This window comes from Onychostoma macrolepis, chromosome 23 (genome assembly GCF_012432095.1).
Source record: "Onychostoma macrolepis isolate SWU-2019 chromosome 23, ASM1243209v1, whole genome shotgun sequence".
In the NCBI taxonomy this organism is placed as follows: Eukaryota; Metazoa; Chordata; class Actinopteri; order Cypriniformes; family Cyprinidae; genus Onychostoma; species Onychostoma macrolepis.
Genome location: NC_081177.1, coordinates 28,975,872 through 28,996,525, shown reverse-complemented (window position 1 = coordinate 28,996,525; position 20,654 = coordinate 28,975,872). Strand labels below are relative to the sequence as shown.

The 20,654-nt window shown below is 37.7% G+C and overlaps 2 protein-coding genes across 4 annotated transcripts; both read right to left on the bottom strand.

Annotated features, from left to right (window-relative positions):
* Positions 1-50: 50 nt before the first annotated feature.
* adtrp1 (androgen dependent TFPI regulating protein 1) lies at positions 51-5,304 on the bottom strand. Of its 2 annotated transcripts, XM_058763464.1 has the most exons (7): positions 4,838-5,304; positions 4,697-4,758; positions 4,455-4,604; positions 3,283-3,384; positions 2,795-2,910; positions 2,529-2,689; positions 51-1,086 (listed from the first exon to the last, which is right to left on the bottom strand). In XM_058763464.1, exons 1-7 carry the CDS (start codon positions 4,980-4,982, stop codon positions 1,061-1,063), a joined length of 762 nt encoding a protein of 253 aa, XP_058619447.1. In that variant the 5' UTR covers positions 4,983-5,304; the 3' UTR covers positions 51-1,060. The 2 variants fall into 2 exon arrangements, with proteins under 2 accessions (XP_058619447.1, XP_058619446.1); XM_058763463.1 differs by having other exon boundaries at positions 4,697-5,302.
* Positions 5,305-6,732: 1,428 nt separating this feature from the next.
* mybl2a (v-myb avian myeloblastosis viral oncogene homolog-like 2a) lies at positions 6,733-19,681 on the bottom strand. 2 transcript variants are annotated; one of them, XM_058764224.1, is made up of 9 exons: positions 19,427-19,681; positions 18,481-18,595; positions 17,775-17,860; positions 17,360-17,465; positions 16,913-16,984; positions 16,715-16,807; positions 16,134-16,354; positions 15,178-15,325; positions 6,733-9,749 (listed from the first exon to the last, which is right to left on the bottom strand). In XM_058764224.1, exons 4-9 carry the CDS (start codon positions 17,450-17,452, stop codon positions 7,971-7,973), a joined length of 2,406 nt encoding a protein of 801 aa, XP_058620207.1. In that variant the 5' UTR covers positions 17,453-17,465; positions 17,775-17,860; positions 18,481-18,595; positions 19,427-19,681; the 3' UTR covers positions 6,733-7,970. The 2 variants fall into 2 exon arrangements, with proteins under 2 accessions (XP_058620207.1, XP_058620206.1); XM_058764223.1 differs by lacking the exon at positions 18,481-18,595.
* Positions 19,682-20,654: the final 973 nt, after the last annotated feature.

Sequence of the window (20,654 nt, the reverse complement as noted above, 5' to 3'; positions counted from 1 at the left end):
CAGGGAGACAAGACATATCTAAACACACAAGACAGTAAAGCCACTTTAAATGAATAAAAGAACAGTTCCGAGGTTTTATTGTTTATAGATGACATTAATAATCATTACTTTGTGCAAAACAATAACAGAAACCCTGATTGGTTAATAATAATAATAATCATATCAGTGCAGGAATCACATTGGTCTCATAGCAACTCACCGAAACAGCCTGTTTTACACACACATTAATATGAAGTGGAAACTCACCATAATGACAATGGAGCACTCTATTCTGCTCTATAACAAGTTGACAATAGAATTAGTAAACATATTCAGTTTTCATGAAATAGCCATCGAAAGGGCTCAAAGACGATGATACTGAAAGAATGAATGTGAATTAAACGTGTGTTACAGCGAGGACACAGATTACTAGGGTTTACTTGTTTCCAATAAAGTCCATCATCAAACTGGGCAAAGCCGGAAAATCACATTAAGGGCTTCACTGGTGAGATTACCCGAGTTCACGCAGGTGAAGTGTGTCGTTGAGAAAGCCCTCAAACTCATCGTGTGACATTTACACGACTGGACGCCGTCATAAACTACAGAGGATTTATTATTTTATATTAACAGGAGATTGGTCACCAGCTCAGACTTGTTTTAAAATGACGGTTATGAATCTGAGAAGGGGAAAGTGCTCAGGACCGACTGTCCCTTAAATCACTGAACAACAGCATTCTGGGATATTACAGCATCTGGAATTTCACAACTCTAAAATAATAAAAAATATCATTTTAAAAATACAGCATTTTACTTTGTAGGTGCAACTGATTTTCATTAACGTCACAAAATTATGTCAAAAGAAGAAAAACAGAATAAAATATCAGCACAATTAGTATAAACACATACCGTGTGTTCAGTAGGTATGCTAGTTTCTTTCTGTATGCATGTGTGTTAGGGCGAATTAATCCCCTCTTGTATAAAATACAGGCAATGCTACTAAAGCTGTTGTTTTGTGGCCTGTAAAAATGTGTTGTTTGGCTGGTCTGAGCTCCACACGGTTAATGTGGATTCCAGTAGACATCTACTTCTTTTTCCTCTTCTGATTCCCTTATAAAAGAAAGAAAAAAATCAGTCAGTATGGATCATAATAACAAGACATAAGTCTACCACACTCTGTGATTAAAATTTGTTATCCTAATTTTTTTTTTTAAATGGAACTGGAAATGTTTATTGAACATTTAGACAAAATGTAAAAAAGTTTGCCTATGTGTTTTTTGAGCCGGGGGTGAAAACTTTTGAACAGAATGGAGATGTGTACATTTTTCTTATTTTGCCTAAATATCATATTTTTTCCTTTAGTACTGCCCTTCAGAAGCTATAGAAGATAGTTACGTTTGCCAGAAGAAGTTAAATTTACCCTGATCTTCAAATTCAAAAAGTTTTCACCCCCGGCTCTTAATGCATGGTTTTTCCTTCTGGAGCGTCAGAGAGCGTTTGACTCTTCTGTAATAGTTGCATACGAGTCCCTCAGTTGTCCTCAGTGTGAAAAGATGGATCTCAAAATCATACAGTCATTGTTGGAAAGGGTTAAAATACACAAAAATGCTGGAAAACCAAATCATTTGTGGGAGAAGGATTTTTCTGAAGAACAGCAGGTAGTTTAACTGTTCAGGACAAACAAGGGACTCATGAACAACCATCACTAAACTAAAAACACAGCTGTGGATCATTCAGTGAACAAAGTCTTAAGAATCAAGGGGATGTAAACTTTTGAACGGGGTCCATTTTTATATATTCAGCTATTATTTTCTCTTGTGGACTATATGTAACATCTTTTATGTGAAATATCTATTCAGGTTTGTACTAAATAAGCATTTTGTATGATCTCTTATTTTGGTAAAATAATTAACATTAGCAGATTCTGCAAGGGGGATGCAAAATTTTGACCTCAACTGTATGAACAGGTTGCACATCAGTGAAAACAACAATAGCACTCATTATGTCCGTTATTAAGGGAAAGTGGTTATTTTTTCATTTTTGGAGCAATTTTGTTCTTCCGGTTTAAAAGTTGAACCAACGTCAAGAAAAGTGACATATATGGGTTAATTTGGAGTGGTGATTGGCTGCCGTGTCTGGAGAGTACTTTTTCAGATCTAAGGTGTGAAAGACCAGTGCTGAAACAGGAGGGTTTGTGACTCTTTGCGGTTCAATTCTCGCCATTTACAAACCATTAACTATGACTTTTACCTCCTAATGTGCTGTTTATTAATAGTTAGTGCGGTAGTTGTTAATTTTAGGTATGGAGTAGGATTAGAGATGTAGAATACGATCATGCATTAATATGTGCTTTATAAGCACTAATAAACAGCAAGTATGTTAATAATAGGCATGCTAATAAACTATCAGTTAATAGTGAGAATTGGTCCCTATACTAAAGTGTTACCGAAATATGCATTGCATATATAATAAAGTAGGCTTCATGGAGTTAAATCTCATAGCTTTTTAAAAGGTAATTCAATCTACAGCCCATTTGGTCAGGTTTCCCTCACCTGTGCTGCTCCACATCATGAGGCTGAGCTTCTCTCCTAACAGGTAAAGAGGAGCCATGCTCAGCGACGCGCCTCCGAGGAAAATACACAATCCCACGGGACTCAAGTGAGCCATGATAGGATACACCCAAATCCCTGACGCATGGTGCACCCACAACACCCTAATGAAGGACAGACGCATTAGAACAAGACATGAAACAGAGAGAACACGGAAAAACAAGAGCTTTGATTAGATTTAAGTGAAGGATGCAAGCAGACGAGATTACCATGACAGATACAGCGCAGCAAATAAAGCCAGACTGAAAATCCCTTTCGTGCGACTGGGATATCTGTGATTCTGGAGGAACATCTGCAGCAGCAGCAGCGGCATGATGAATGTGTGCTGGAGAAAAACACACAAAACTCATGCTTAAACAAGCCCCACTGAAAACCAGTCCTGAGCAACTGCAATCCTCACACGTCCACACTGCATTACAGCAGAGTGTATCAGGGCTGTATATACTGCAGTATAATGGTAAGATTCACATCATATTTTTTCCATTGCATCATATTGCATTGAATCGCATTGTTTTGATTCAAACCGAATCGGATCGCACTGCATGGAAATAGGGTTGAATCGTATCGTATCGCAGCTGCTTCATATGTATCTTTAATGTATTGTATCGTTGGCTATGCATTGAGATGCGTTACGCATCGGCCTCAGTTATGAAGATGCACATTACTGCAGTACAGAACTATAAAATAACGCTCTCACCATTGCATGATTCAGCCAGACGGGAATGATCTCGTCTAACATTTTTGGATACACCAGCTCTCTGTCGTAAGAGTAGAGAGTCCAGAAAGACACGAACACAAACTGCAAGCAAGATGATCAAGAACAAAATAACAATACACTATTAAATCAACATTCACCATTAGAAATACATTTTAAAACACTGGCATTAAACAAACCACTTTTGTCAAACAGCCAAAGTTACCAGTTAATTATTGAGTCTGATATCAATCTATCAATAGCTAAACCTAAGAAGTTTCAAGCGGTGTCCTAGAAATCACACACTAAGAGCTATTCCAGTGTTTTTCTAAATCTTCTATTATTGTTTCTATAAATACAATCTTTAAGAGCTCATATTGATTGATAGATTGCATGGAAGAGTTAAACTATGCATAAAACACTGTATTAAAAATGTATGCATTCAAGACTTTTGGTGAACTCGTGGAAATGGTAACCAGTTACAGCATAAGAGACACTCTTGTACATTCAGATCAATTTGAACATAACCTGTTGAAAAAAATAAATAAAATTATGTCCTTGTTATTTGCCAGTCATTCAAATACTATAGAAACACTTTCAAAATAACAAAAACTGAATCAAATGGTAAATTCTATAAACCCTTAATTATTGGAAAAGCTTTAATTTTTAGCGATATATTTTAATACTAATATATATATATATATATATATATATATATATATTTTTTTTTTTTTTTTTTTCCAAAATACAGAGACATCATTTGGACAGCCGTGCTTAAAATATCAGAATTATTTAACATAATTGAGTAAATTATTCAAAAAATAAATAGCCCCGACACAAATTTGAAGAACTAAAAAACGTTCTGCATATTTTCAGTGAATAATGTTTTACAAATACAGTATGATTTGATAAGACATGAAATATAGCACTCAAGTCATGATACTTTAACATAGGCTACCAGTTCTGATTCACCTGAACTATATTAAAGGAGTGGCCAGGTGTGTATAAACTCATCTTCTGTTCTGTGTTTGAAACATGAGTGTGAGATGATGACAGGCTTTTCATTCTCAGGGGAACGTTTCTTACATCAAGTTCTTACATTTTTCTGCGCTCATACAATAAGGTTTGATGTACAGGAACTACAGCAGAATATAAGTGGTCACGTGCACACTCACAGTGCCGACCGGAAACGCCAGAGCGGTGAAGTAAAAGTCCCGCGCTTTAGCGAGGATCAGAGGAGTCCCGCCGCGGCTCTGTTTGACGGACACCGCGCTGTGAACCGCGTCCACCAGCACACACAGGCCAAAAAACACCGCATGCGACACCTGCAGAGAAACACACACACACACACACATGAGACTCGAGCACGAGCACGTCCTCACTCACTGACAGCACGGACACGGACGGACTCGCTCACCAGATTAATAAACGTCAGGTATTTCCAGCGTCCTCCGTATGATCGCACGCCAGGGTGTCTGTCTGAGGTTTGCAGGGTACAGTTACTCCAGATTGTGAAAACATACCAGCTAAAAACAAGCAGATGAACCAGCAGGCTCACCTTTGGTCCGAGTCTCGTGGAGGCAGCCATGTTTATCGGCTCTGACGTCACCGGAAACGAAACCTCTCCAGTGACAGTTTTGATGGTGTGCTTTTTGCCCGTCGACATTTATGAATGTGATATTTCCCAAACATAATAAACACATTTTCTTCTCTGAAGGCTTATCAAAAAAATAAAATAAAAATATTCCTGTCTTCTAATGTAATATAAATTCCAGAAATCTCCTTAAAGAAGACTTTAAAATCAATTTAGTACAAATGCAATCAACAAAAAGATGGTTAATACTTTCATCAAAAAGTGCACCTAGTTTTGTGCATTTGAAGTTCGAGCTTTGTCAGTATTTTAAAGCATTGGAGGATGCAAGGAATGCTAAGGATTGTTGTAAAGCCTTGAAATGTTATCCTTTTTGTAATTAGAGATATGGATTTGTTTTCAATACCCCTCTGTATATAGTTCTTCATTTTTGTGTTGTTTATTAAGCAGTTTTTTATTATTATTACTGTATCTGTAATATTTTTATTGATTTCTTGCTGTTATTCTTTTTACACGTGTGAGTTGTTACTAAAAGTATTTTTTTTCAAGTTTTCATGGTTAGAGTTGATCCTGTTAAGCATGTTTTGGAAAGATTTAAGCTTAATATTTCGTATACTTGTGAATTTTGTGGTCAAGAAAAAGAAACTATTTTGCATCTTTTTTTCATTGTATTTACTCAAGATTTGGAAGGAAATGCAGTGTATGATAGAAATTTGTATATTTGATGTACTTTTTTTTCATACAGAAAACGAAAATTTGAATCATAAAGAACAACATATTATACACTTGTTTATTTTCTTAGGAAAATTCCATATATACATATAAGAAGAAGTGGGCTCAATGTAGACCAAATTTTTTTGTGCCCTCAAGAAACTATTCAAATGAGCATGGGAATGTTTTGCATGCTAGAACATTACAATTTCTAGTTTTATATAACCTATTTCCTTCATGCATCACTGCCATCTTACTATGAATAAAACGATAGATGCACATGAATTAACAGAGATCTACCTGCTCAAAATGTTGCTTTTCTTTACAGTAGTACCCCTAATATCAAGGTTTAATGTCCAATTTAACACATCCAATGTGGCGATGGAGAAACTGACACGAAATGGGCTGATGGCATAAAATTTGCCAAGTTCAAGGGTCTATAAAAAGACTGTAAAAAGAGTGTTTAAGATTTGGCTTTCACGGTGTAATATGCTATATTTCAAGGCCTTGGGTCTTAGTCTGTGGCAGCCAAGAAACCACACCGTGAAATGGGCTGATGGCACAATAGTTGGCTCTGTGTGCATTGTCCTATATGCCAAGTTTTTTTTGCAAAGATCCTCGAGGCAATGCAATATGGTGCTAAACCCAAAATGCTTACAACCTGCATTTTGCATAATGAAAAAGTGCACAATAAATTAATTCATTTGACGATCACTAAAGAATCACTAAACAGCTGCCATGAAACCTCACTTCTTGTACGATAAATTTATTTTCATTAAATTCTTAATTTTCTCTTATTAAAAGACTAAAAAGGGGCAAAAGTCTGGAAACACAAATATTTCTCCATGCTTTCTTTTTCCATACTTCTCCAAACCCCGTAGGAACCCTGTGAAAGCATTGCAATTGATTTTCTTCCTTTCTCTTTTCTCTGGCAGCTAATGTTAATTTGATGATGTGAATGTGTAATACCTCTTGATCTTGTGGCATTGAATAAATAAAGCATTAAAAAGAGTTTTCATGGTGATTTCGAAATCATAATTTTTTTATTTTGAAGAATGGCATCCTTTGTATATTCATTTGTTTGACATATGCAATAATAATAAGTTTACTTGTAATGTGTTTAATAGCTATTTTTAATATACTTTTTCCATTCACTTTTTAGTTTGTTGTTGCAAGTTATACCTTCCCAATTAAAAACTGTCGTGTCTTTTTAAATATTTTTTGACAGTTGTTTCACATTTGTTCAAAACAAGCTGCCAATTCCTATATCTTTTTTATAAACTTTATTTGCATTAGTAGAAGCATAAAAAATGTAAAAACTAAATATTTACATTTAATCATTTTAGCAGACACTTATCCAAAGTGACTTACAAATGAGCAAAATAGAAGCAATCGAACCAACAAAAGAGCAATGATATACAAGTGCTGTGACAAATACAAATAGATTTTTCTTCCAGAACCAACATAATTTGTGTTTAGATGATCAAAATGTGAATTGGTGATTGAGTAATACAGCTCGTCTGTCAGCAAGGCCTAACATTTTTGTCATTATGGAGCTTGATGGCCTCAGTCTGCATTCACTTTCATTATATGGAGGAATATTATATTAAAAAAAAAAAAAAAAATTCACAATACGAGTTTCACAGAAGCATGTATGGGTTTGGAATGATGACATTTGGGTGAGAAAATTATGCAGAATTGTAATGTATGGGTGAACAAACAAATCATTTAAAAATTCTAAAGTGCTCAGCCAGTTCAGACCGACTGGTTGTGTCTTTGAACCCAGTACAAATTCTGGTTGAAATGACCACAACACACCCTTCAGTGGTTAATGTTGGCATAAAAAAAACCAAGACCAAATTTTCTTCCCTAATGTGACGTATATGTGAAGGAAATGGCTTATCATACAAGTAAAAAACGCAGGACAGAACTCCAGTCTATCAGGAATTGATTGGATTGTAGAAAGTAGGTGTTGCAAAACTAAACGAGCCGTCACAACATTATTGCCCAGCCAGCCTCACACCTACATACACGTGATCAGAGATGTTGTGAAGGGTCAGGCTCAATGTTTTTGACTAAAGATTACGAGGGCTCATGTTTTTCACAACCAAACCTTCTTTTTCAAAGTCACAGACCGATACAGCAGAGTGAAGGGAGAAGCACACAGTGTGGCAGAGGTGAAAGTGTTAGATACATCCGAGTCTGATTGGCAGGTCATATAAGCAGGTTCTCTCTTATTCAAATTTGACTACAATCAATTTAAGATATCAAGACTTTTGTACATTTGTCATGACGTTTATTATCAGGTGACATTCTAATGAAGTCACTCAGTAAACAAAAACAAACATACACACACTTTATATCATGTATTTACCACAAAGCTCAGTGTTTAGTCCATCGCATTTTTGCCATTGGTTTTCCGATTCTCTCGGTACAGCAGAAGTCGCTCTGTCGTGTGTTGTGGCAGTCTGTTTCTCTGGGCCCGTACAATACAGGAGGCTAAAGGAAACAGTCTTTTAAACCCCCCCGAAGATGCTGGGACGGCCAACAGTTTGCGGCTGATGCTCTGCAGGCGAGGGAAGCGGGTAGCTTCTTTCCAGTAGGCCTGGACAGAAACCTCTCCGTCAGACAAGGGCTCTGATAAATACTGACGCAGCTCAGGCACATTCATCAGCTTCTGCATATCAACATCTGCTTTATCACAGCTCATTTCTGCTGCGGTACAAGTTTCGCTTAATGCCGACTCTACAACTGAAGAGGCACGCTGTTTGGAGGGTGTAAACAGCGTGGTACTCTTGAACTTCTCTTTTCCGCCGTCAAAGGGTTGCAGCTTGATTCGTGGGTCCAGAACTGTGGCTAGTATAAAATCTCTTCGCAAAATCAGAGGCTGGAAGTAAGAACGCAGACCAGAGCGCAGGGCTGAGCAGAAAAGGCTGAAGCTCGTGGCCTTGGTCTCGAGAGTTTTATCGAGTCCAATGATGGACGGAATGACGAGGGACAAGGTGAAAGCGTCTTCCTGAAGCACCTGGACCACCTCTTCGAAAGGCTCCACCAAGCCAACAAAGTCCACTACCTGCTCGCGTGCAACATGAACCGCCGGTGGACAAACGTGGCAGCTGTTTGCCTCGGTGCGAGCTTGATTGAGAAGGGTCATCACCAAGTCCCATACCGACTCCTGCATTATTTCACGGATGATGGTGATGGTGGAGTTCCAGGCGAAGCTGCTTGTGCTGCAAGAAACAGAGAGCGAGAGCTTGCATTTCCGTGCAAGAACCTCAAGCCAGTAGGCACTGCGGCGAAAAAAAGACACCACACTTTGTATCTCGAGAAGTATACGCTCAACAACTCTGGACTTCTTCAGTGCCTCCTTCATTACACAATGCAGTAGTGTTGTAATACAATCCAGATGTTTGCTGCACGAGATTTCAGCTATAGAGTACTCATCTATGGCGAACTGGTCATCAAGAAAACGCAATAACTCATCTTCGTCTGCATCATTCTTTTGTGCAGAATACATGATCTTGTAGTCACAGAAAACATCATGTGTAGCAATAGTGTTCTTGGCCTCGTGGATAATGCTGTAACCAATGTTATGTGGGAAAAGCCCATAGCTTAGAAGAACTGATTCGAGCTCTCCTCCAATCTTTGCCGTAAACTGTTTACACTGCAATTGGCGAAAAGCCACAGTCGGTCTGTGAAAGTTCCAGTCGTCATCAAGAAAGTGCATCTGAACGGCAAGAAGTGGTTCTGCATGTTCACTAGCCCAAATATCAGCGGTGAGGTGTACAACATTACGGCCTGCACTCAAAGATACACAGTTCATGAGCTGCTGGATCAGCCGCGGCTTGATGGTTTTCTCCACAGCGTTATAGAGCTCTAAAGCTATGGTGCGCTGTGAGAGTTGCGGATGTTGAGGACCAATTGAGGACATGAACTTACGAAACCCAGAGCCTTCAGTGAAGTTCAAGGGCAGCATTTCCTCAGCAAGCATTTGCAAAACATCATCAACAAAAGCTTTATGCTGCCGTGGCACAGCAGAAGGACTTCTGGAGCTGGAGGGTGAAGAGGAACATGGGTAGAGGGGAGGACTGTTCGCGTCCAGCGTTTTTTCTAAAGTCGTCCTCTTCATCTCCTTCACCTTGGGTAATGGCTCTGCTGTGCTCTTTGACTGTGGATTAAAATCAAATATTTAAAAAAAGAGACAAGCGTAGGCAAACACATTTATTTCTAAATTGTCCCAAGTAGGCTGATCATACTTGTCTCCTCAGGCTCTCCACTATCATGTGTAAATGGCATTAAAATCTCAAAGTCAAACAGACTCAAATGACGTCAATATTTTATTTTAACTTGACACAAATGCTAAATCTTAGTTTGGGGACGGAATGTACAAATTGTATTCTGGTGTAAAATTAGGTGTTTGAAAAAACTTATACCACTGCTAGAGGAAACACACCTTTGTTCATGTGTGATATATATATATATATTTGTGACAAACTAGCCCCATGGTCTTGAGGTAATCAGCAGTCAGATTATGTTACGTCATGTTGTGATATTAAAAGCTGCACTCTGTAGCTTTTTTTGGTTAAAAATTCTCCGAAATCAATATTTTAGCAAGTACATAACCAGCCAGTGTTCAAAACTATCACCTTACTTTAGCCCGATTCACAACGGTAAGCTTATAATAATGTTTTCTAATTCGAGTGGTACAGGTAGGAATTTGCGGGAAATTCGAGCATGCTGCCGCGCGTCATTACGTCACGTCTGTAATAGGGATGCAACGATACCATTTTTTCAGATCCGATCCAGAAAATTCTGAGTATCAGCTGATTCCAATCCGATCCGAGCAGTTTTTTTTTTTTTTAAATCAATGTAGAATTTCTATACTTCTGTGTGTTGACCCGATCGTCACTCTTTTGTGTCTTAAACACAATCTATATAGACAACTTCATTTTAACAAATGAAAAAAATATATACAACCATAATCTATGACAAAAATACTATTATAAACTAGGTTAGTGGATAATTTAACAGAAAAAGTTATTCTAGAAAAATCATGAGTGCACAATTTTATAAAATCTAAACAAATAAAGAGGAACAAAATAAACAACAAATAAATGGGGAACAAATAAAAGTGAATATGTGAAGGACTAAATCTGGTCAAATATTAAATTTTTCACTCTTTGTTATATTGCAGCCATTTGCTAAAATCATTTAAGTTCTTTTTTTTCCCTCAATGTACACACAGCACCCCATACTGACAGAAAAACACAGAATTGTTGACATTTTTGCAGATTTATTAAAAAAGAAAAACTGAAACATCACATGGTCCTAAGTATTCAGACCCTTTGCTGTGACACTCATATATTTAACATATATTACATTAATGAGGAAAAAAAATGAACTTAAATAATTTTAGCAAATGGCTGCAATATAACAAAGAGTGAAAAATTTAAGGGGGTCTGAATACTTTCCGTACCCACTGTAAATAGGAGTCCTTTCTATTATATGTTGCTGCCTCCTCCATTACTGTGCTATACATTATGGTATATAGGGTTATTCCGATTCTGATACTAGTATCGGAAATCCCACCGATACCACAAAAAATTCTGGCATCGGTATCGGCGAGTACTTGAACCCATGTACCGATCCGATACCATTTTCTTAAACAAGACCTATAGTTATGCGCGCTACCCTTGCTTAACGCTGCAAAACAGAAATCAATTCTTCTTCGCTGCTCAGAGTGCAAACACAGGAAGTTGTGCTGTGTTGCCCCAAGCAACCACTATTTAGAGCAGCGAAGAAGTACAAACGTGCTAGCCTAGCACATTGCCAGTAAATCACTTCACCCTGGACGACTAACTGATGTCTAATACTAGCCACTGGCTAATAAATAATCAGATTTTACTCGCCAGTGTGTGAGTTGGAGGCTATGTATAAGTTTAGCACAGATATATTGTCATTCTCCGAACACTGTGACTGAGCGCTTCAGAGTTTCTCTCTCCGTCAAGCAATCTATTTTTCAGATCATCTGAATGAATGCACAGCGCACCTGTATTTGACGTACCGTAAGCTCTAGTGTGAAGCGCACGACTCACCGTCGCTTTGCTTTTTTCTCACACACAAAGAGAGAGCGCGAGAGAGTCTTATGCCTGTTTCACACATGCTCCGTCTGCAGTGCGTATGCGTTACGTATGTGGTGCAGAAGCAGCACGGACTCATTGTGCTTTCACACAGAACGCGTTTGCAGTCCGCTCCTGATCTGAGGCTGTTTACCACAGACACAACATTTAGCCATTATTTTGATTTAAAATCCAAACGTTGTTAGCCTATACTGAAAGTGCTTTTTCAGCATTGTGATCCTCTTTTATCACAGTACAGTTACACAATCTTTCATAGACATATTCACGTTTAAACTCAATTAATATAAACAACGTATTAAATGCATTTGGCTTCTAGATTTGTATATTAGGTTGCTCAAGCAAGTGAAACACATTTAAACGCAGCATATAGCCTACTTTTCACAAATATTTTTAATTAAAACTTACCACTGACAGAAACAGTCAGCTCTAGTGCCCTTTACATTTAAATCTTTATTACAAACAGTCCCGCGGGTCTTAAAGAACTTTGTTTTTCTACCTCCACAGGACAAGTGCATATGTTGCCTTGTTTATCTAAAAGTGCACTTTGATTTGTTTTAAACCTTGCCAAAAAGCCTGTGAAACATAGTAGACTATAATTATATCTATTTATTGTGAAATTACTACATTTCCATGTCAATCCATGTTAATTTTTACCGCGAATAAAGCGCTGTCACTTTAATTCAGCGTGTGCTGCACAGCAAAAATAGACTCGGTGCGGAAACGATTTCTGCACTGCTGCAGACGCACCGCTCCTGGAGCGCACTGCTGGACCACAACCGTGTGCAGTGTGAACGCTCTGATCCATTAACATGGGTGCGGAAAAAAATACGCACCGCAAACGGAGTATGTGTGAAACAGGCGTTACATGTAGCGCGTCAATTCCGAATGGTATGTAAACGATATTCTTTGTTTTATTTTTCTGTCAAACTGCCGGGTAGGCGGAGCTAATGCGCAAACGACAATCTCATTGGCTGGCGCTCACCTATGATCGTCCCTGTTTTGATTTCAGCAAATCAGTTCGAGCCAATGCAGACAACGTGATTAATATTCTTGAATCCAGCAGTTTGTTAATCCTTAGTGCGTTTATATTGTTTTTAGTAGAATTCATAGTATGATTATTATTATCTTATCAGTATTATTGATAGTTTTCCCCCCATTTTTACAGAAACACTGAATGACCAAAAAAGCACCACCACCAGTCCTAAGTTCAGTTAAAATGACTAATATGCATTCATACATGGTTACCAAGTTTTAATTCTAATTGCTAAAGCTCTATCATTAAATAATACTTTATCATAATATATTTATAATGCTTGACTGACTGATGTTAAGAGTGTACTTTTAGATATTTAAAAAGATGTGCCATTTTCCAAACATTATATATTATATTTTTTGTTTACTAGCCAGACTATCTATCTATCTATCTATCTATGGTGAAGCATAAAATAATTGTATCAATTCATACAGGGCTAGTAAGTAGTACATACAGCTGTATAACCAGATACACACCCAGGTATCGGATCAGTACTCGGTATCGGCCGATATCCTGAGCCTAGGTATCGGAATCGGTATCGGGAAGAGAAAAAGAAAGGCTATTAGTGCTGGGCGGTATACCGGTTCATACTGTTTATTTTTCTTATGTGTCATTTAAATAACGTTCGGAACTCGACACTGTTAGAAAAGGGTCTCTTTTCACTATTGCATTGTGGCGAGGACACAGCTGTATGTGTTAGAAAGCGTGAAAGTTCTGAAGCTGTAGAACTAGTAGAACGTGATGACACAGAAGAACTCATCCACAATATCCACCGCCCGCTGCCACCAGCTCCCGCGTCTCACACACACACACACACAAGCGCGACTTTAACACTATATTTAGCAACTTTCAGACCCTTTTAGCGGCTTTTTTTCCATAGAATATACAAACTGACAAACCTAGCGACATTTTTGGATAAACCTTAGCTATGGTTCAGTTGGAAGAGGTCACCAGTGCTGCCCCGCGAGCGCGAGATCTGACTCCCGGCGCAGTGTCGCCTCTCTCTGCGTCTGTTCTGTGCAGCGAGCGGCAGAGAAGCACTGCATTCAGCTGGCCGTAACGCAGCAGATTCCTCAATAAATGAGTTTCAAAACAGCGTTTCCAAGCACCTGCCGCTAACTGACTGTTTGGAATTACAAATATGAGCATAGTTCGTCTGTTAATATTATGCACTTTTTTGTTTGTCGTTTTTTTTTTTTTAAGTTTGTTACTCAGACGCAGGCAGTGCGCTACATGAGACAAAAAAGTAATATAGCCAAAACCCCCACATAGCCACTCTTTAGTGTAACGTTAGATGCATGTTGATTTTATCAGACGATGTCGCGATCATAAATGAGAGTGACTCCTGGTTAACATGTATTAATGAGTCGTGTTTAGTCACTATTTAGTGTGGAATATTCGCTCATCATGACAGTAAAATAGGGCAAAATAGTCAATCTACTGCAGTTTTTCCTCTCTCAATCAGTAGAAAATGTGATTAACACCCGGTCATGCATTAAAAATAAATAAATACAGTCATATACCGTGAAACTGGTATCATTTTGAAAAATACCGTGATATAAATTTTTGGTCATACCGCCCAGCACTAAAGGCTATTAATAATCTTTTATTGCGCAAAAGTATTATGAAACGAAAGGCTCCAAAACAGAGCGGCACAAAGCGCTTATGTGCATCCCGTGAGCAGAATGAAGCAGCATAGAGTCACAGCGTACAGCTCCGTGTAGAGAAGTTCAAACACAAAGGAAAGAGACATTGATGCGTAGTTTATTAAATCTGTGCAATAGTTTATTGAGCTTATTGGGGGAGTTGGAGAATGAGCCTATTTCCAAAAAAAGTGGAGTGTTCCTTTAATACTGTAAAGCTGCTTTGACACAATTTGCATTGTAATAAGCGCTATATAAATAATGATGACTTGACTCAGTTGGTCAGAACAAACATGGCAGAATTGTTACTTGCTCAGATGACAATATCCGGTGAAAATTCTTATTTGGGTCATATTTCCAAGACATAGGCTAGAATCTGTGATTCCTAAGTACAGGATTCACAGCGGCGCGGTGACTGACAGCCACACAGACTCCTAAAAACATTAGATTCATCCGCGCTGGAGCCGTGCACAACCCACACAAGCAAGATAATTCTGCAAATTACTGCAATTGCAGGTTTTCAAACAGAGATGGCGACAAAGAGGCAAAACATAGGGACTGCAGCTTTAACTTAGGTCATCTAGGAAACTCATTTTTATGTTGTGTGTTGCTGTGTCTCACACTGATGATAGACCAATGTGTGACCACAGTAAGATCAATAAATTCAGCTAATAAAAAGAGTAAATTTAAATTAAATTAACAAAAATGAACAAGAATTTTGCAAGGTCAAGTGCTAAACAAAAATGAATATACACACACAACACTAAAAAAATGAAATACCTTTTCATGACTTGTGGAATTAGAGGTTTCTTTTTGTGACAAGTAGAGTCCAAGATCACTCAAGTCAACATCCTCCATCTTGTAGGTGCCCTTGTCCATTTTACGCTTTAAGGTTGAATACCAGTGGTTCTTTATGGAATTATCAGTCCTACCAAACATTACCAAACGCTGATCAGTTTCATTGCCTTACTGTAACAGTTTACAATCTTACCATTCACAAACTAAACTGAAAGAACAGCCTTAATTATATAATAAATGGCAACACTATAAGACTGTTTAAGACAGATCGTAGATGATCCTTGATCCGTACGGACCAGTCCCCATGGTTCGGCACGCATGTGATTCGCGGATTAACTGTTAAGTTCAACCAGTATAGACTGAAAGTTATCATTTGCGCGTGTTTACCCATTTACACATTCAAGCAATTTCAGACCATTCAGATGAAGGAGAAATTGAATTTCTCTCCACATCCGAAGCACGCAGATACAGAGAGAGCAGCGCGATTAAGACAACGCCTCAACGGATGGATACATACACACAAAGTTATGTGAAAATACCCGTTTTGGCAAGTATTCTGGTAAACACAGTAGGTTATGTCCATGTCTTAAGTTAACGTATACAGCTGACTAAGAAAAAAACGAATGTGTGTCAGTATTTAGGTCCGTGCATTTGGTCTTAAGGAGACAGCAGCCTAGAAATACCTACTTCTGTCTTGTCTGCTAATCAAACAACACCACAGCTTTAACAAAGATTAATCTGTATTTAACTTATGCAGTAAGCATTATTGTGTTAAATTATAAAATTTCTGCACCTGAATAATACTGTTACTGTCTTTATATAGCCTATAATTTTATGTTGTAGGCTGTAAATCTATGCTTGGAATTTGTGCAATTGTAATATTTTACAAACAAGACTATTTAAAAAAGATTACTTAATTTATTTAAATTCTAAATTACCTTCCAGGGAGAAACTTTGCAATTTGTGCCCAACGAGATCCCAGCACACAATGGCATTTTATGATCATAAGATCCTCCTCTTCTGTCCAGGGGGTCTTAATCACAGAAGGGTCGAGGTGATTATGCCATCGCTCGCGGCACTGTTTGCCCCTTCTGCCTTTTAGGTGCTTTGCAATTGTGCTCCACTTCTTGTCACCATACAAAGACACCAGCTGAATGAGCTACAGAGAGAGGAGACATCACAGTTAGATCCCGTCTCAATATATGAGGATAGTCCACATAAACTTCATCTCAAGAGCTGCTCTGAGCGTTCACTTCAGGAGCTTTTCACCATTTCATTACAGAAACCTATGCTATTACTACTGTATACTAAAATATACTTTTTAAAGTCATAATAATAATAATACATTGATCTTTTAGGAATAACATATAAGATATTTTTCATCCATGTTTTAATGTATACAGTTCTGTTTGTGCAGCATCTTATTTGACTAAAAAATTTAAATACAGTGTTTTGAAAAATAAAACGTCCAGCCCTGATCCTTCATTAAGATTGAATAAATACGCCAAACATTGCTCACCCTTTCATCTTCTTCTTTGGTCCAGGTTCCCTTCACGAGCTCTGGGTCTAAGACAACCGTGAATCTGTATTTACATTCCTGTGCAGAGCGTCCCTGCAAACGCAATTCCAGACTTCAGATCTCAAATACGTACAACCACAAATGTCCAATTAAACACTTTAATATTTATGATTAAACGTTTTAAATTAAATCACTCACAGGTAGGAAGCCTGCAATCACTTCCCACTCATCCTTTCCAAACCTCCCGACGAGGGACGCAAGACTTTCATCCTAAAAGTTAGCAAAACAAACCACCCAAAATAGTTTATTTCCCTTAAAACTAAGCATGTATGTATACAATGTTGATTCTTAAGAAATATATCAATAACATGTCATATTTTGATCAAATTATACAAAAAAAAAAAAAACTATATTTATATTATTAAATAATATTTTGCTTATAAGACAACTACCATTTTTTTTTCATTTTCACAAACGTCTAATAAATATATATACTATAAATACCTAGGATTGTTAGAAGTGGAGAATAAAATCCCTTCTCCAATATTTATGTTAATAATTGTACTATATCATGTACATTCAAGTAAGTGATGCATTGATTTATTATTAGCAATGATTTAAATGCACCTCAGTGCTTCAGCTCACCTCTTTTGAAGTCCATTTGCTCTTCAGTTTCTCAATATCTTCGTCAATATCAGACTCGGGATCAGCCACACCCTTAGGTTTAAGACTTACCATAGCTTCTCTTACACTAGAAACACAGAAATGAGAATCAAACAGGATTCAGAACTGCGATTAAATATTCCTACATGCAACCGTTGAGCTGAATCAGGTCCTAATCAGACGTACAGAACCTGCTGTGAACTTCTACACACAAAACACCTCCAATGAGAAGCAGCAGCCAGGTGCAGAAAACAGAGCGATGGTCAAAGGAAGTGTTTGCAAAATTGAATGAAGTATGGTTTCAATGAGATGTAATCACTCATTAGAGTAAAGGCACAGAAAGGAAGATATTACGGCAACAGAGACAGAAATTAAACAAAGAGAATATGCAACATACCTTACTTTCCCTTTCAAGCAGCTGCGCTTTCAAAAGGTGACTGTTGAGACTGTTGACTGATGAATCACTGGATAAGCATACTGAACCTAAAATTTTGAAAGACTCACATTAGTTAAAAAATAAAACTTTGCATTATTCAGTTAACACCAAATTTGTTTTTCCTGGACAGCTACACACAGCTGTGATTTTTAAATAAAATACAGACGTGGTGATTTTTGGGATTTTGTGTATGGGTGCGTTTAGCTAGAAAGGCTGGAATACCAAACACCGGTTTTAAACACCATGCATCATATATTTGCCAATTTTGTTTGATAGAGAAAAACTGGCCATCATACTGTAAATGACTGAGGATCACTAACTACCAGATTTTCAGACTGGCAGTTTGGTCGTGTATGATCCTCAGTCGTTAGTGTATGAAGGCCAGTTTGCATAGTGTTTTAAAATCTGCTCAAATTTTAGAAATCATGTAGCGTATTCCAGCTTCAACTCAATGTGTGCTCTAAAATCAGTCCAAAGCATGTTTAAACACAGCATGAAGCTAAACAGTCTGTGCCCATCATACGCTACATGATTTTCTTTGAAAAACTCTGAATGACCAAAATCTGTAGATTGGCTCTGACTGATCAACTTTGAGCAAAAGTGGCAGTGTACTCCTCTTAAAGAGACAGTTCACCCAAAATGAAAATTCTGTCATCGTTTACTCCACCTCGAGTTGTTCCAAAACTGTAGAGTTTCTTTCTTCTGCTGAACACAAGATAGTTGAAGAATGTAGGTAACCAAACAACTGATGATCCTCATCGACTTCCACAGATCCAAAATATCTTTAGTATTCAGCAGCAAAAGAGAAACACAAACAGGTTTGTAACAGCTTCAGAGTGTGTACATGATGACTGACTTTTCATTTTTGGGTTATCCCTTTAACCTTTCTTTGCATCTTTATAGTGTGCTTTCGTTTGTTTTTACAAAACTGTATGGAAGACATGATGTCAATCATAAGCGAGAATTTCAATATTACCGAATCCAAGAGAATTGATGCAATTTATTTCGATGGAAATCAATTATCCTAAAACAGAGCTGTTGTAAATGTCTTGTCTTACATGTCTTGTAACGTAAATGATGTTAATTTGTACCCAGAAGGCTAACTCAGTTCTAACCGCATTGCACATTATACATATGATAATAAAATGTAAACTAAATTGTTCTAGGACACCACTTTAAAACATCTTGTGCACTAGATAGAGGAGAGTGAGCGATTTCAGACAATAAACTTCATGATTAGCATTCCCGGCTAGTTCAGAGGCAAACTAACCAACATTTCCTCTGAAAAAAACAAACGTTAAACTGTTAAACTCGCTCTGTAGTAGATGTTTTCAGTGTATAATAGCGAATACTTCAATATTAGTCTAATAACAAGAACTCCTCACTAAAACTGAAGCGGTTTTCCTATATTTCAGACACTGAAGTAACAGGACGAAACTTCGACAGTTAGCGCAACGGCCGCTCACATCCCTAACGTTAAATCTGCCGGTAGATTAGCGGCTTTGAGCGCCAGAATGTTAACGGAAATAACTGTCACAACTTTATTCAGTGGAGAATATTTTCAGCAATTAATGTAAACGGCACACTTTTAAACTGTTGTTTTTCTTTCTTACCCACACACTTGCCCGGGCATATCTTCGCTTGTCCTGCAGGAGTTTCTCAAATGTCAACGATAATTCAAGATGTAAACTCGCTGTTATGGTGTAAAATATGTGTTACTGTAGTGAAAGCTGACGGTGTGTGTGTCGTTTTGTTTGCCTCGCACGCGCCTAACCTCCAACTGCTGAGTCCTGAGCCCGCGCGCACAGCTTCTGTACTCGACTGCGTCACATCTGCGCTCAGTTTGCGCAGCACAGCCGCAGCTTTCCTCCCGCTGCAGCGCGACGGGTCTGCGCAGAAATACGCAGCACAAACCGCTCACGAACTTTACAGGTACATTTAATGACACACAGAATGTAATTTAGATTTAAGTGTTTGTATGAGGCACTGCTAGTATATTAAAACGTGTTTATTTAGTCATACCAGATTTCATTGTCATCTCTTTTGTCCCGACAGAAAGTTATGTTATCAGTATAACAGTGATTCTAGAGATATATATATATGGAGAATGGAAGTGTATTTTTATATAATTTAAATCAAATGTCTTCTTCACTGTATTAAACCTTTCAAATAACAAACAAGAATTGTCATCTTTCAGTTGTTAAACACACCAGCAATAAATCCGTTCAGCATATCATAAACACAAGAACAACAATAATAAAATAAATGAATTAAAATACATTTATTGCCAGTAGTTTGGAGAGTTTCAATGCACTCTTCGTTTTTTAATTGTTTTAGGATTGAAATAAAATTCTTAAATAATTTTTAAATGCCTCAAAACAAGGAGAAACTTTAACAAATCTACATTATCATTTTCCAGAGTTATTGTACAGTGTGGAAAGCACACACTTGCATAAATTCATCTTTGCTGATTGCACATATTGCATTTCTAATCAGCCAAAATGAATTTACGCCAGTGTGTTCAGGACTCTATCCAGAGAGACAAAGACTGCTTATCCTCCATTGCACCTCCCACATAGTACACTAACTTTATAGAAAATGCTTGGAAAATCAGTACGGTCCATTTTTAGATTACATTTTGAACAATATCTAGGCTACACACAGCCTTTGAGCTCCTAGGCCATAAATGATCAGAGTGAATCTAATCCTAAAACACTCGTAATGTCCTCATAATGTGCATTTGACCTCATATCAGTGACAGGCCAGCACTCTATGTGATATACAAAGACGCTCTTAAAGCTCTGTACAAATGTAACTAATTTGAACACAAGTTTTATATTA

What these genes read in the sequence shown, in the direction of transcription:
- adtrp1 (XM_058763463.1), bottom strand. Translation starts at nt 4,945, where the DNA reads ATGTCGACGGGCAAAAAGCACACCATCAAAACTGTCACTGGAGAGGTT. An exon ending in ACCTGACGTTTATTAATCTG is followed by an intron (nt 4,605 to 4,696) that starts GTGAGCGAGTCC and finishes GTTTCTCTGCAG; the next exon opens with GTGTCGCATGCGGTGTTTTT. An exon ending in TGGCGTTTCCGGTCGGCACT is followed by an intron (nt 3,385 to 4,454) that starts GTGAGTGTGCAC and finishes TCTTGCTTGCAG; the next exon opens with TTTGTGTTCGTGTCTTTCTG.
- mybl2a (XM_058764224.1), bottom strand. Translation starts at nt 17,452, where the DNA reads ATGGTAAGTCTTAAACCTAAGGGTGTGGCTGATCCCGAGTCTGATATT. An exon ending in GCAAATGGACTTCAAAAGAG is followed by an intron (nt 16,985 to 17,359) that starts GTGAGCTGAAGC and finishes GCTAACTTTTAG; the next exon opens with GATGAAAGTCTTGCGTCCCT. An exon ending in TGATTGCAGGCTTCCTACCT is followed by an intron (nt 16,808 to 16,912) that starts GTGAGTGATTTA and finishes TTGCGTTTGCAG; the next exon opens with GGACGCTCTGCACAGGAATG.